Source organism: Prionailurus bengalensis, chromosome A1, assembly GCF_016509475.1.
Source record: "Prionailurus bengalensis isolate Pbe53 chromosome A1, Fcat_Pben_1.1_paternal_pri, whole genome shotgun sequence".
Taxonomy (NCBI): Eukaryota; Metazoa; Chordata; class Mammalia; order Carnivora; family Felidae; genus Prionailurus; species Prionailurus bengalensis.
Genome location: NC_057343.1, coordinates 98,282,973 through 98,299,232, shown reverse-complemented (window position 1 = coordinate 98,299,232; position 16,260 = coordinate 98,282,973). Strand labels below are relative to the sequence as shown.

General features: G+C 46.9%; 1 protein-coding gene across 2 annotated transcripts in view; it reads right to left on the bottom strand.

The window, feature by feature from the left end:
* TNFAIP8 (TNF alpha induced protein 8) overlaps positions 1 to 16,260 on the bottom strand; it is a 133,061-nt gene that overhangs the window by 61,042 nt on the left and 55,759 nt on the right. The window contains exon 1 of one of the 2 annotated variants that reach the window (XM_043586020.1): positions 2,574 to 2,910. The exons of the other annotated variant lie outside the window; for it this stretch is intronic. Coding sequence (XP_043441955.1) covers positions 2,574 to 2,586 — 13 coding nt within the window. The 5' untranslated portion in view covers positions 2,587 to 2,910. Of the gene's footprint in view, positions 1 to 2,573; positions 2,911 to 16,260 lie in introns of those variants that run through there. 2 annotated transcript variants of the gene reach the window in all.

Sequence of the window (16,260 nt, the reverse complement as noted above, 5' to 3'; positions counted from 1 at the left end):
CTAACTTCTGTGTCCTAAGTTTCATTTGTCAAATGAGAAGATTAGGCTAGATGGAATGGCTTCTCACCTCACGTCCGGGGGAAGTCCAGTGCGTTATAACTGCCCCCGCGGCCCGACTTAATCTGCCCCTCCCCACGTCTCTGGCACATCCGATCAATCCCCTTGCTGTGTTTCAGGAGCACACCAGGACCATTCCCACCTCAGGGCCTTTGTATCTGCTTGCCCCCTGCTTGGAATGCTCTTCCCAGGATAGCCACAGGTCTAGCTTCCTGATACCTTCAGCAGAGACTAATACCACATTCTCAGCGAGGACACACATTTGCAAATCCTCTCTCTACCCCTGCCACCCCACAAAAATGCACAACCATCCTTACCCCCTATTGTAGATTTTAAAAAATGCTTCCCATCTTAGCACTTAACAGTATCCCACCTACTATACATTTTACTCATTTATTTGTCATCTGTCTTTCCCACCAGAGTGTCAGCATTCCAAGGGAAGGGATTTCTTTATTTCCTTATTTTCTTTTCTTTCTTTCTTTGTTTCTTTGTTTCTTTCTTTCTTTCTTTCTTTCTTTCTTTTCTTTCTTTCTTCCTTTCTTTTTTTAAGAGCAGGGGTTTCTATCTGCACCCTTCACTGGTGTATCCCCAGTACCTGGAAGAGAGCCTGATACATTACAGAGATTCAGGAAGTTTTGCTGAATGGATGCAGGCACACATGCGTGGAAGGGAGGAGGGGGGTGTATGGCCCTCTACAGTGTCCTCCAGTCCTGAGGTCTGTGGTGCCTCTGGTGAGGGAGCTCTCCTCTGCCACCGCTGTACTGGGATGGACTCTATGACCACATGAAATAAGCCAACGCAGGGCCAGATGTGGTATGCTTTCATTGTGCTGTACAACTTCTCACATGCTGCTTCCTGCCAGGTACCCCCTGCACCCTCAGTGACACCAGGACCTCCAGACAGTCTGTGAGAAATTCTTTATATTGGGATTCAGCTCCATTTTCTAGAGTCAAAACTAGTATCATGGCGGGGGGGGGGGGTGCTCATGGTTACACCCATCTCCTTTCTCTAATTCTTTATGTAAAATTCCTTAGCTTCCCTATTGCTAAGATACCGCAGGATGAATTCAACCTGAAGGTACAAGAGGTGGTGGTGCATTTTCACCGGCTCCACTAGATGGCGACATGGCCAGCCTTGTGTGGGCATCCAAGTGTGAAAACCAGCAACACACACAACTCCAGCTCCCCACAAGCCTCTCCAGTCCTCCTCCACAAGTACCCCTTGCCTTCTCTTCCCTACTAGCCTGGTTATTTTCAACCCGCTCGCATATGGTTCACGCTCACTCACGGAATACATCTGGCTTAATCACTCCAGCGCTAGAAGCTTCACGTACGCTTCTTCCTTCTGCCAAAAATGCGTTCCTTACCTCCCTTTGGAACTCCCCGCAAAACTCACTTTGTCCGTGAAACATTCCTGGCCGAACCTGGCGCTGATCTCAACTGCATCTACGCCATTGAGATACTGTCACAGGCACGTAAACCATTTTTATATATTTGATAGAATGCGCCTGTGCCCATGTGCATATATAGAGAAGGGAGACAGTGAATCACACGCACAGCTCTGGGCATCTGGTAGGCAAATGCACATTTAACATAAATGATGTGCAGGTGACCACTTCCGTACAAAAGAAGTCCTGTCTCTGAGAAATTGCACCAGCTGCCAAGGTTCCATTAATGGGCCAAGAATCTAGATATACTAATGCCCGCCTACGTCTTCCAATTTCTGATTCCTTCTCTGTATTCAGTGTAAGCTCCAGAAAGCCTTTTGAACAGAAAAATTTTAGAGAGACTTCACCAAATATCATGCACAGACTTGAACAAATGTGTAAATCTGTATGTAACTTTAAAGGCTATTTTAAATGCTCTATTTTTAATGCTCAAAAACTCTTGCAATTTATCTCAAAAATCAATCTCAAAAATCAAATTAAGGCTACGTGTAGCAGCTTTAAATATGGCTGAAAATGAGCCCAAGACATGTTTTAAAAGGCCACGAGCCTATATGTATGCTGGGTAAAATTGTCGATTGGCCGTTAGGGAGAATGGTGACTGCAGAAACAGTCTGACAAACATGTACACAACAGGAGAATAGAAATAAACACCCATGTGTTTGCAGATCACTGGCCAATGCACTGGGAACTAGAGATGTCCTGCAGTTAAGCAGATGGATAAGGCGCAAGGAGAAACTTGAACTGCAAAAGCTAAGCCACCTTCTCAGAGTCCCATTTCTGAAGCATTTCCATCCTTCATTTGTTTACAGACGAAACCATCTACATGCAAACTTCAGATGCCATTTTTTCCACCTACACTATTTCATACCTCCGTCAGCTCAACACCAGGGCCCCACACCCAGTTACAGAAAAAAGAAAAGCAGTGATTTGTTCGACACAACCACTTTACAAAGCCGCGACCAAATGTTATTCCCTTGCAGACAGCAACACCACATTACTTAGTCATCTGAACATTCTGCCAAATTCCAACATATTACACCAAGTTAGTCTGAGGGCACTTTTAACTCACCTAGTTTCAGCATTTCCCGCCCCCGTCCTCGGTCAGAAGGACGGCTTCACGGCGTCTTGGTAGTCACAAAGACCAGAGGAACATACACGGCCACTCTGTTGATAGGGATTCTATGGTAACTGTATTGCCTTCAGGAAGAGTCAGCCTTCCCCCGAGAATAATTCCAAAGAATTTATACCATTCTTTAAAAAAAAAAAAAAAAAAATCCACCATACGTTTACCAAACAAACGCACAGAAGACACTGGTCAACAGCAGTCACTTTAAAAGCTGTCTTGCTTGTTATTCTGGGAGCTGGGTTTCGTCACCTGTAGTGGAATGCATTATGGAGCCTTTAATTGTGAATCCGGAGAGGTCTCCACATCCACAATGGGAAGGGACTGGTTGCTGCCTGCACTGGCTGCCCATAAACTGTGTCTACACAGAAACCCAGGGATTACCTGTGATAGGCGAACAGGAGATAATTTCAAAATCAAGCAGAAACAGGAAGTCTAACGTTTCAACATGCTAGAAAAGAAGAGCCAATACTTAGAAAGAAAAAAAAGGCAGCAGTTAGATGCCTGGGGGGGGGAAAGAAAAATGACACAAAAGAAAAAAACCAGTTCATTCCTACCTGGCCGGTATAAACATGAATGTCTATTAATAGTAACTGCTGCTTAGACATATTCTTGTTCTAGGTAGAAGTGGAGAACAGAGTTTGGACAATGTTGTGACTTAAAACCATTAGTCTTCTGCTTTTGAAAAAATAGAAAGTCTTTATTTTTGTTTAAGATTTTTTTTTTTTTTAGTTTATTTATTTATTTTGAGACAGGGAAGAGGCAGAGACAGAGGGAGGGAATCTCAATCAGGCTCTGCATCGTCTGTGTGGGCTGGACGCAGGGCTCAAGCTCATGGAACCGTGAGATCATGACCTGAGTCAAAATCAAGAGTCAGATGCTTAACCGACTGAGCCACCCAGGTGCCCCCAAAAGAATATAAGGTCATTATAAAGAATGTGTGGGTGACTGTATCCAGGCACACACAAGACACACGTGGACATATATAAAGATACATGCATCTATATTATCTAATAATCTCTTTAGAAGCTTATTGATTTCCCTGTACATTTGATAATCACTACTACCCACAAATTGTTCCCTTATCTATCCCCACTGAGCAAGATTCTACCAGTCCTGCAAGGCCCAATTCCAAGTGCACTGCCTCAATGAAGACTTTGAGCATCCCAACCAGCATGCGTGATCTCATCCTCTCCCCCCCCCCCTTTTTTTTTTAATGCTTCTTTATTTTTGAGAGAGAGAGAGAGAGAGAGACAGAATGCGAGCAGGGAAGGGGCAGAGAGAGAGGGAGACACAGAATCCGAAGTGGGATCCAGGCTCTGAGCTGTCAGAACAGAGCCAGAAGTAGGGCTCAAACTCACAAACCGTGAGATCATGACCTGGGCCGAAGTCGGAGGCTTAACTGACTGAGCCACCCAGGAGCCCCTCAGCCTCTCCCTTTAACCCCCATGGCACCTCAGTTCAACTTCCTTGGTAACACATTCCGGGTACCTATCACAGGTTGTCTGTAAATTACCTTTAGGGGCATACCTGTCTTATTCCCAACTACACAGTAGGTTTCTTTCTTTCTTTCTTTCTTTCTTTCTTTCTTTCTTTCTTTCTCTTGCTTTCTAAGTTAATTTATTTGGAAAGAGAGAGAGAGAGGGTACACACAAGCACACGCATGATTGTGGGAGGGGCAGAGAGACAGAGAGAATACCAAGCAGGCTCCACACAGTCAGCGTAGACCCCAATGCGGGGCTCCATCTCACAAACCTGTGAGATCGTGACCTGAGCCAAGATCAAGAGTCAGTCACTTAACTAACTGAGTCACCCAGGTGCCCCATACACGGTAGGTTTCTTGATTTTATTTTTATCCTCCAGAGCAATAACACTGTCTTGAGCCTACCAGAAACTCGGCAAAAAGGAAGCCAAGTGGAATGCAATGGACAAATATGCTGGAGTCTGCTAGGCCTGGTTCACAGTCCAGCTATGCCACTTCCTGGGTGTTTCTTGTTTTGTTTTGTTTTGTTTTGTTTTGTTTTGTTTAATGTTTATTTTTGAGAGAGAGAGAGACAGAGTGAGAATGAGAGAGGGGCAGAGAGAGAGGGAGACAGAGAATCCGAAGCAGGCTCCAGGCTCTGAGCTGTCTGCATAGAGCCCAATGAGGGGCTCGAACCCACGAACTGCGAGATCATGACCTGCACCAAAGTCGGACATTGAACTGACTGAGCCACCCAGATGCCCTGCCACTTCCTGGTTTTTTAGTATTGCAAGTTACTTCACCTCTCTGAGCGATTTTATTCTCATTCAAATAAGAATAACATCATCTACCTCACAGAATCCCTATCAGGACGTAAAGAGAACCACGGGATGTACAGTGAGGGATTAAATAGCAACGAGCATTATTGTTGACCTGAATTATAAACCAAATGCCTACTACTAATTCGGAGAGGAGCCTGAAAGAGATACCAAATCAATGCCAATTTACAAACACATTATCCATTACTTATTTTCTTTATAGCCTACATTATCATGTGACTACCTCATGATGGTTCGAACTTTTACACCTTAGAAACCATCCTTCTTCATTCCTTGTGTTATGTCCCCAAATTCTCACTGGCCCGTTAATGACATGACCACTTCATCAGAGACTAAGGGTCAGAGAAGATGCCAAGATACTATTCCTCTTGGAAGTCCAAGATTCTAATCACTAGGGGGGCACCCGGTGGCTCAGATGGTTAAGCATCTGACTCTTGGTTTCAGCTCAAGTCATGATCTCATGGTTTAGGAGTTTGAGACCCATGTGAGGCTCTGCGCTGACAGTGCGGAGCCTGCTTGGGATTCTCTGTCTTCCTCCCTCTCTGCCCCTCCCCTGCTCCCACACTCTCTCTCAAAATATATAAATAAACATTTTTTAAAAAGATTGTAATCCTACGACCTTGCAGACACTAACGCATTGGCAATTCCAAGCTACACAGTTTTTGTAAAGAGCAGAAATACCACGTCTAAACAGAGGAACTGTTCTCTCATGTTTCCTTAAAATACTACCTTGGTGGTAGCTGCATGGCTACGTGGCTGCCAAGAACCACTCTGTCCACTACTGCTGGAGAGGAGAAGCAGCACCGTGAAGGGGAGGGAAGACTGGAGGAAGAGGCGTACAGAATCACAGCGGCCAACATGGCGGCAGGACCCTGTCGCACATGCTCCAGGCATAGTCAGGGAGGGCCAATTTCTGCTTTTGGAGAAAGCTCTCCAGCAATGGAGAATAAAATCAACACATCGGGATGGGTTACAAACTAGACGGGGGGGGGGGGGGGGCATATCCTTAAGACATCCCTCCCTCTTCTCTCCCTTGAGACCAGAATGCCTCGATCTTATAGGCTCGGATCCATTCAAAGTTTGCTGCTTCAAGAAGTCCCAGCATCTGTAGTTAAAATATTCAGCTCACTTCCTTCATTTGGGAAGGAAGAGCCACAGAACTAAAGATCAGGAAGATTCATGGAACAAAACAGCTTTATGTAAAACAATATCAAACCTGCTTGGGATTCTCGGTCTCCCTCTCTCTCTGCCCCTCCCCCACTTGCGCTCTCTCCTCTCTCTCAAAATAAATAAATAAACAAACTTACAGAAAAAAAAAAGCTTTAAGGGACGCCTGTGTGGCTTCATTGGTTGAGTATGTGACTGTTGGTTTCAGCTCAGGTGGTGATCTCACAGTTCATGGGATCGAGCCCCACATGAACTCTGTGCTGACAGGTGTGGAGACTGGGATTCTCTCTCCCTCTCTCTCTCCACCCTCCCCCACTTACACTATCTCTCTCTCTCTCTCTCTCTCTCTCTAAAAATAAATAAATAAACTTAAAAAAAAAAAGCTGTAAGGGGCGCCTGTGTGGCTTAGTTGGTTATGTATCCGGCTCTTGGTTTCAGCTCAGGTCATGATCTCAGGGTTTTGTGAGTTTGAGCCCCATGTCAAGCTCTGTGCTGACAGTGCAGAACCTACTTGGGATTCTTTCCTTCTCTCTCTCTCTGTCTTCTCCCACTGGTTCTCTCTAAATAAATAAATAAATAAATAAATAAATAAATAAATAAACTTAAAAAAACAACATCTAACTCTTTTCAGTTGCCTTTGTAGCTATGAATACAGCTCTTGTATGCTTTCTTAGGACTTGCAAATTAAGCCACTCAAGGTCGATTCAAGGACCAACAACTGTGGTGGTGTCCCAAAGCTGGAGCATCACTAATTCAGAGAGGAGCCTGAAAGAGATACCAAAAGAGATACCTGCTCTGAGGCAGGGAAGGGAGAGGACACAGCCCTGGAAACTCTGCCTGGGGGCCCAGGGACCGAGGAATCTGTCCAGATCCAGCTTTGCTAGGGAATGCACAGGGACATCTTTTCTGGTAAGCACAGCTCTGCAGCTGAAGCAAACTTCTCAGCACCCCAACGCCTGCAGTCACCCGCTCCTGGCACTGCTGATGACAGAAGCGCTCTGGAGTTTCACCGTGATCCTAAATAAGTCATCGTTAGGCAAGCCTGGGTCCATCTATGAGATCTGCAGCCACATGACACTGGCAGGTAGAAAACCAGATTCTCTTCTTGGGTATGCACGTGCTCTGTGCTATCTAGGCATCTCAGAGCAAGGCACTATCACTGAAATCATTTCACTGTCCCCACACCCAGGGAAAGTGGGTGGCAATCCCAATTTCCAAAGAGACTGGCAGAGCTAAAGAGGTTAAGCAGCACAGTCAACAGGACGTCACAAGCCCTGCCCTCCCAGAACAATCTCCGGAGCACACACCATCTCTGGCCTAGTTTCATCGACTGCTCATGACATACCCCCGTGAACAAGATTGCCTGACAGTCACCCACATCCTTATCAGCAGCACATTCATCACCAGAGCATTCGTGAAATTGGTGCCTGCATGAAAAAGATACCTGCATTTGTTTCCTTCATCCGATTTTACAGCCTGAGAGACAGAACTGGAAATGTCTACAGAACACCTTGAGCTTCATGCTCTGGCCTTTCCAAGACGCTCCCTAGTCCCTGGGATATGCTACCATGGCTGCCACGAAGAATGATGACCCTGTCCCCGCCTTAGGTCCTCTCCAGACCTCCTCTCCTCTGCCTCCTCCAGCCACCTCAACTCTTTCAACAGCCTCCCTAAAGCCACGGCCCCAAATAATTTGACTTGCTTCCCTTTGACTCTCCTCTCCTCTTCAAGGAGAAAGCAGTCATGGGCAAAGCAGGGCTGATCGGGAGTTATTCTAGAAGAGTGAGTGCCCCAGCTTGGGAAGGTACTCCAGAAGCATTGCACAGATGCTGTCGCAGAGACGGCGGGCGGTCGGACTCACCCTCTCTCACCAAAGGAGGTTTGCACCGGCAGAGAAGCCCATGGTTTGTGCCTAGACAAGGCTGCGAAAATCTCGCCAGTGTCCGGCACCCTCTCGATGCCAGCGAGTGTGTGTGATGTCTTCCCTATGTTCACCCGGTCCTCACCAAAACCTCAGGAGGTGGGCACCCTGCTGTCCAGGTCACAGGTGAGGACAGGGAGTTCCCTAAATGTAACATGCCTGCTCAGGGCAGTGCCAGCCTGGGAACCCAGGTATGTCCTGAGCCAAATCTGTTGGCTTTTTTCTCTTAATATTGTATCACGGAAAGCATAAATAGGTCAGTGTCTAGAAAAAAAAAGAACACCTGCTAACCCACCTTTCAAAGCCAGGAAAGCGGTAAGTGAAACAGGGTGAGTTGGAGCTGTGGTGGGGGAAGGGGCAGCGCTGGCATCAGAACAGGACTGGGAAGGAGATTTCTCAGATCTGTTATGAGGTCTGCTGCTGTTCACAGCCTCCCCCAGAAAAGAGCTGCACAAAAAATAAGTTCCGGGGTTGGGGGGGGCGGGGTGCCTGGGTGGCTCAGTCGGTCAAGCATCCGACTTCAACTTAGGTCATGATCTCGTGGTTCATGAGTTCAAGCCCTGCATCGGTCTCTGTGCTGATGGCTCGGAGCCTGGAGCCTGCTTCAGATTCTGTGTCGCCCTCTCTCTCCGCCCATTCCCCACTTGCACTCTGTCTCTCTCTGTCTCAAAAATAAACAAACATGTTTTAAAAAATTTTTTTAAAAAGTGTGGGAAGGCAGATCTTTCTATCAGATCGTATGTAGTTTCTATGGTTTAAGTATAAATTTTATAAAATGCTACTCAGAGCCCCCACCCCTGCCAAAAAAACAGAAAGAAAAAAACCACCACTTTTATTTCTTAAAATTCACACAACTTCAGGGATGGCAAGACCACTGATATCATCTAACCTTTCTTCACAAGCAAAGAAAATGAAGCAGCCTGGTGTACCTGAGTGGCTCAGTCGGTTAAGCATCCAACTTCAGCTCAGGTCATGATCTCAATGTTTGTGAGTTCTAGCCCCATGTCGGGCTCTGTGTTGACAGCTCAGAGCCCAGAGCCTGCTTCAGATTGTGTCTCCCTCTCTCTGTGCCCCTCCCCCACTCATGCTCTGTCTGTCTCTCCGTGTCTCTCTCTCTCAAAAATAAATAAACATTTAAAAAAAATGAAGCAGCCTGAGGAAGCTGAAAGCTGTGCCCCAAATCACACCGCTAGGCTGGTTAGCCGTGCAGCTGTGGTGAGAACGGGATCCTAGGACTTCAGAATGAGCATTTACGTCTGTCTTCCTCAGACACAAAGCCCTATTCGCACCGGCACCACCCATGAAAACACTAAGATCAGCATTTACAAGGCAAAAAACACTGAGCGTCTGCTGCAGTAAATATGCTGGCACTTGAATGCAGCTTCCTTTCTGTTGAAATGCATATAAACGGAGTCCTGACACTTTATAGCATTCTTCCACTGCAAACCCGCATGTAAAACTGAGCAGGGTCCCTAGTGATAAAATACTAAACTAATGAAACTTTCCATTTGCCAAGGAAAAACCCTCCAATTGCCGAGTCAATTTCTCTATAAATTTCTAGTATTTCTAGTTAATAGGCAACATCTGATATTTCCCGAGCTGAATTCCTCAACGTTCCTCCACTGCCAAACCCAATTATTTTCCCCTCTGTTTTAACCTCTCTGGGTTCCAACACTACCATGTTTGTGGTCACTGCTGATTCCGCTCTCAGCTTGATGGTCACTCATTCACCAAGTCCTGCTGCCTTCCCACCATGCTTTAGCTGTTTTCATCTCATTTTCATTGGGATGCTGTTAAACTCCTGCGTTAAAGGGGGCACAAGGCGGTTCCTTTCTTCCTTCCTTCCTTCCTTCCTTCCTTCCTTCCTTCCTTCCTTCCTTCTAATGTTAATGTATTTATTTTGAGAGAGAGTGAGTAGAAGAGGGGCAGGGAGAGGGAGACAAAGAATCCCGAGCAGGCTCCACGCTGTCAGCACAGAGCCCCATGCGGCACTCGAACTCATGAACCATGAGATCATGATCTGAGCCAAAATCAAGAGTCAGATGCTTAACCGACTGAGCCACCCAGGCGCCCCAAGGTGGTTTCTTGAGAAGACAACCTTCCAGGGGATGCCAGCACGCAGTTCCACTTGCCCTTCTTCCTTCAGAGAGAGAGCTTGGTCTTTATGTAGTTTTTATCCCTGTGGCTATTTTCAAACCTAAAACACTGACATTCAAAAACTTTTCAATTTAGAGAATAATCCGAAACTACAGCCACATATTGAGTAAAATTTCCCAGATATTCCCCTTCAGGAGAAACACACATGGGGTTTGCCCATTTGCAGGGAAAGGGTGCTGTGTCACCCACTTCAGGGTGACATATGTCCCCAGAGTGCCTGTGCACATGCAGCCAACACACAGCCACCTGTCCTCCGTACCATCATCCTCAGCCTCACAACTGAACATGTTTACCCAACGGCAAGCTGACACCACTCCTTCCACCTGTGACTGGGAGTGGACACGGTCAGCAAACCACCTCTAATCCCCTGGGGAGAGGCTGGAGCCCCATTTCCCCTTCCCATTGGGCTGTCAGATGAGAAGGGGGCCATGGGAGCCCAAGACCCCTATCCTGTGATAATTTCTGGCCCCCCTGCTCTATGTTCTCATCACCCGAGGTTCTTCAGGGCAAAGGAGGGCACACGAGCGGGTTCAATCTACACAGTGCTCACTGGTCCAGCAAAGGGGTGGACCCAGACTAGATTCGTATGCTTCCTCGCTCCATAACACCTTTTTCTTGTGGGGCTCCGTATCTCACCTACCCACTGGTCATTCAGACTCAGAGTCACTGCGGACCCCTCGCTCCCCCTACCCTCCCCCAAATCCTCCTGTTCTGCCCTCCCCAACTGCCCCTCCGGCCTTCCCTGTCACCCCAGGTGTCATCCTCTGGCCTGAACTTCCTTCTCCTTCCACTTAGTCACCCTCCCAGGATATCTTCCCCAAGTGCGGCTCTGTCACCTTAACACCACCACCTGTGCCAAGAAGTACATTTAAAAGGTGCTTCCACATCGTCACTTACCATGTCGCCCTCTGGGGGGCCACGTGCAGTGCTTCCCTGCTGCTCATGGGTCAGAGTCCACACTGGCATGTCAAGGTTTCAGGTGGCCCCGAATCCTGGCCGCAGAGTACTTCCCATGGTCCTCCCACTGGGCCTCCGCTCACCCCCATGCCCCGGCCCCTTGGGTCCTTTCCATCATCATCAATTACAGAGCCCGGGGCTCACCTCACGCGGGGCCTGGGTGATGCTCGGAGCCAGTGGTCAGCTCTCACTTCTGTCTCCCTATGCCACTCGGAAGTTTCGTACAGCGTTCAGCACATTTTGCTCCAAGGGATAGCCCCTGCTCTGCACATTTCCTTATCCACACTACACTGCACATTCTTGGACGTCAGGGAGACTTCTCCATTCATTCAACAGAATCAACCCGCATTTATCCAGTACCTACTGCATGCGAGGTACGGATTTAGATGCTGGGAACACGGTGGGGAGGAGAATACATGAGGAAGCCTGAGCTACAGAACTGACTTTCAATGGTGGGGGGAAGAGATGGCAGCCAACAAAACACACAAATAATTAAAGGACAAGATGGTGGGGCGTCTGGTGGCTCAGTCGGTTCAGCATACGACTCTAGATTTCTGCTCAGGTCATGATCTCGGGCCTGGTGAACTCTAGCTCCACATCAGGCTCTGTGCTGATAGCATGGAGCCTCTTTGGGATTCTCTCTCTCCCCCCTCTCTCTCTGCCACTACCTTGCTCATGCTTGTTCTCTGTCTCTCAAAATAAATAAGTAAATAAATAAATCTTAAAAAAATAACCATAGTCCATGCCTGGATGGCTGGACAATGGAATTAAAAAAAGAAAAAAGAGGGGCGCCTGGGTGGCTCAGTCGGTTAAGGGTCCAAATTCAGCTCAGGTCATGATCTCACGGTCCGTGAGTTCGAGCCCCGCGTCGGGCTCTGTGCTGACAGCTCAGAGCCTGGAGCCTGTTTCAGATTCTGTGTCTCCCTCTCTCTGACCCTCCCCTGTTCATGCTCTGTCTCTCCCTGTCTCAAAAATAAATAAAACGTTAAAAAAAAATTAAAAAAAAAAAGAAAAGAAACAAGAAGCAGGGGGTGGGGTTGCATCTGGGTGACTCAGTCGGTTAAGCATCTAACCGGCTCAGGTCATGATCTCACAGTTCGTGGATTCGAGCCCCACATCGGGCTTTGTGCTGACAGCTGGGAGTCTGCAACCTGCTTCAGATTCTGTGTCTCCTTCTCCCTCTGCCCTTCCCCCACTCACGCGCTCTCTCTGTCTCAAAAATAAAAACCAAAAAAAAAAAAAAAAGGACAGATGGTGAGCAGTGGCAGACTGGAAACAAACGGGGTGTGATGGAGACCACCCTGGCAGAGGTGGCCTCAGAGGACAATGCCAAGAGCCAGAGGAAGAGCAGGCTAGGCAGTGGGAAGAGCAGGTACTCCAGCCAAAACAGGACAATGTCAGCACGCTTCGGTGGGGGGGGGGGGGGGGGGGGAAGGGGCAGAAAAGGGGCCGGTGTGGCCACATGGGGGAAGCATGGGGGAGATGAGTGTGGGGAGCAGATGGGAGTCAAGCATGGGCCAGCACAGACAGTGCCATACAGGACATGGTGAGAAGTTTATATTATATGGTGGGAATATAAAGCAGGTCAAATTGTCTGGAAGGCAAAGTGGCAATAAAGATCAAAACCTGAAAACTCCACACGCCCTTTGAGCCACTTCCAAGAATACCTCCAATGAAACAGGGACAAGTGTGGGCAGCTGTAGTACGAGGGAGTTGTGTGGGGTTCTAATAATGCCAGAGCCTGGAAACAGCCCCGCTGTCCAAACGGAGGATCGGCTGAAGTGAATTATGGCACGTCCGTATAATGGCATGTAATACAGTCTTTCAAAAGGATCGTGTCAAGTAATTAATAAGATGGGAACTCTTCACAAAGGCTACAAAGCAATATATAAAAGAAATTTTATTAAGTACCATATAATTTTTGTAGGGAAAAACTAGAGGCATACAGGAAAAAGCCTGGAGTGATATTCACAAACTTTTTTTCTGGGTGGTAAAATTAAGGAGTATCTTTTTTTTCTCCCTTCTCCCTTGCTCCCATTTTTCATTTTTTGAGTCAAATTGTAGTTGATAGATATATGACACAAGCATGTGAAACTTTTGCAATAAAGATTTTTAAAAGTTTTTTGTAGGGGTGCCGGGTGGCTCAATCAGTTAAGTGGCTGACTTCGGCTCAGGTCACGATCTCGTGGTTTGTGAGTTCGAGCCCCACGTCAGGCTCTGTGCTGATGGCTCAGAGCCTGGAGCCTGCTTCAGATTCTGTGTCTTCCTCTCTCTCTGCCCCTCCCCTGCTTGTGCTCTGTCTGTCTCTCTCCTCTCAAAAATAGATAAACATTAAAAAACTTAAAAAAAAAAAAAAAGCTTTTTGTTTGTAAAACCTGTGAGTGATAAGAAGGTAGAGCAGGGTGGATATCCTAGGAGATCACAAAAATAAACAGAGGTTGCTGATCCAAAGACGGGTCAGGGCAATCTTCTTAGGGAATCTTCAAAGCAAAACAGAAAACAAACCAGAAAAACTCCCTAGAACTTAGGGCAGGAAGTGTGTCATTCTCTTCTGGCTTACCCTCTGACTCAGCACTGACGGTTGGTCCCTCAAATCCTTATCCTGAAGAGGTCACAGATAAGAGTTGTTGGTTTTTTTTTTTTTTTTTAAGTGTATTTGTTTTGAGAGAGAGAGAAAAACATGTGAGTGGGGGAGGGGCAAAGAGATGGGGAGGAAGAGAGAGAATCCCAATCAGGCTCATACCGTTGGCACACAGCCCAAAGCCAGGCTAGAACCCACGAACCATGAGATCAAGACCTTAGCCAAAATTGGATGCTTAACCACCTGGGCCCTCCAGGTGCCCCCAGGTAGGAGTTTGAAGAGGACGGAGGGGGGAAACCTCACCCAGTAAGTAGCTCCCAGCCCCGCAGGCGAAGTCTGAAATACAGACCAGGGTCTTCTAAGGAAAAAAACCCTTCCTCATTCTCCTTTAGATTCTTGACAACGGAGACCGAAAGTCCTATGTATATCACTACAAGTTAAACATGATTAAGTTCTTGTCTATTCCTTTTAAATAAGATCAACTTAAGATAAGACCAAGGCACACTGTGTTCTAGCCTCCTTCCCAGACAGGTTTAAAAAATTCAATAAACAGTTCAGACAAGTCACAGCAAGTCGCAGGTATTTGGAGCCTGGCTTACGCACGCTCACGTTGAAAAAGTTCACCACAGAGGCGCATGCCGTGGCCAGTCTGCCTCCGCGCTCGCCACTAGGTCATGAGGGTGGTTTGCTTTCTCTGCCCTGTTTGGCAGCCTCCTAAGCACAGCACTCAATGGCCATTCAAAGAGCACAGATGATTTGCTAGAAGATGCCCACAAACTTCTCTTAGTTCCATGTTTGGTTGTTTTTTTTTTAAATAACCCCCTGGAAAGTACAGAGCTGAGGGGAAACACATACCCAGGACTACTGAACAAAAGAGAAAAAATTTGTTTATGTTTATTTTGAGAGACAGGGCGAGAGAGTGAGCAGGGGAGGGGCAGAGTGAGAGAGAGAGAGAGAGAGAGAGAGAGAGAGAGAACCCCAAGCAGGCTCTGTACTGTCAGCACAGGGTCTGATGCGGGGCTTGAACCCATGAACCATGAGATCATGACCTGAGTTGAAGTTGGATGCTTAACCGATTGAGCCACCCAGGTGCCTCAAAACAGAAATTTTTGACTCTGGAAAACTTTCAGTTTTTAAGGCAAGGCAAATCAGAACTGGGGAACAAGGACAATTACAATCCAGGGCTATCACCTTCCCACATTTACTCAACAAATATCTATTGAGGTCTTACTGTGCCCCATGGTGGCCCTGAGGATTCATGATACACAAGGGGCCAAAGGAGGTTCTGTGTGTGTGCCGGGGTGATGGGATGGGGGTGTGGAAGGAGGGAAGCAGATACTTCCAAGAAATTCCAACAGGTATAGCACCATTGAGAACAGGTTATTAAGGATCCTTCCTATAAGTGCTGTTTAAAAGTTTAGACTCTGTCAAAATCCCAATAAGGCATCTTAGTCAGGAGATGACACAATCAGATGGATATTTTATAAAGACCAATGTCAGCTCAGGAGGCCAGACTGCCCTAGGGGTGGGAGGGGGTTGGGGCAAACCGTCTGTCCTTGAAGTCATCTAGGTAAGAGGTGATGGTGGTAGCCTAGTCGTGGTTGGTGGCAGGAAACAGTGAGAAGCAGTATACAGATTCTATGGCTGTGTGTGTGTGTGTGTGTGTGTATATATATATATATATATATATATTTTTTTTTTTTTTTAAGTTAATGAGACAGAGAGTACTGGAGGGACAGAGAGAGAAGGAGAAAAAATCCCTAGCAGGCTCCGCACCATCATCACAGAGCCCAACATGGGGCTTGAACTCACAATCCATGAGATGATGACTTGAGCTGAAATCAAGAATCGGATGCTCAACCAACTGAGCCACCCAGGGATTCCTACAGCTACTTAACATTGGTAATGTTGATCATATTGGCAATGGATGGAACATAGTGGGGAGATAGGGGAAGATTCCTTGCAGGTTTCGGGATAGTCAGCTGGATAATCTACTGGAGGAAACTGGGAGAGAAGGTCAGTTCACCTCATTTCACACTGAAATTGAGTTGTCTGTGAGACATTTGTGCTGTGGAGCATTCTACAGCTGCACATGCAGGTCTAGAACCTAGACAAGAGATTGGGCTTGAAATATAAATTTGGAAGTCACTGCCATTTAGGGGATCTGAAGGCCCAGGAATGGGTAAGATGGCCGAGGAAGAGAGTAGAGTCAGAATAGCAGAACAGCCAGACCAAGCCCTAACATATCAATATTTAAGGGACAAAGAAGAGGGAGGGGACTTCAAAGGAGATGAAAGGGAACAGAGAGAAGCTAGAAGATAATCAGGAGAGTAGATCATCAAAGAAAAGTCTGTATGTAGAAAACAGGAGCGGTAGGGACTTGACTGAACAGACAAGAAGAGACAGAAGGGTGTCCATCCACCTATCACTAAAATGCTCTATTTCTTCCCACCCTTCTCTATTTTTGGAGTCCTCTGTGAGCAGACAGGGACCCACACAAGAGGGAGCAGAAGAGAGTACATTCTGAGATAAACTTAGCAGTGGATTCT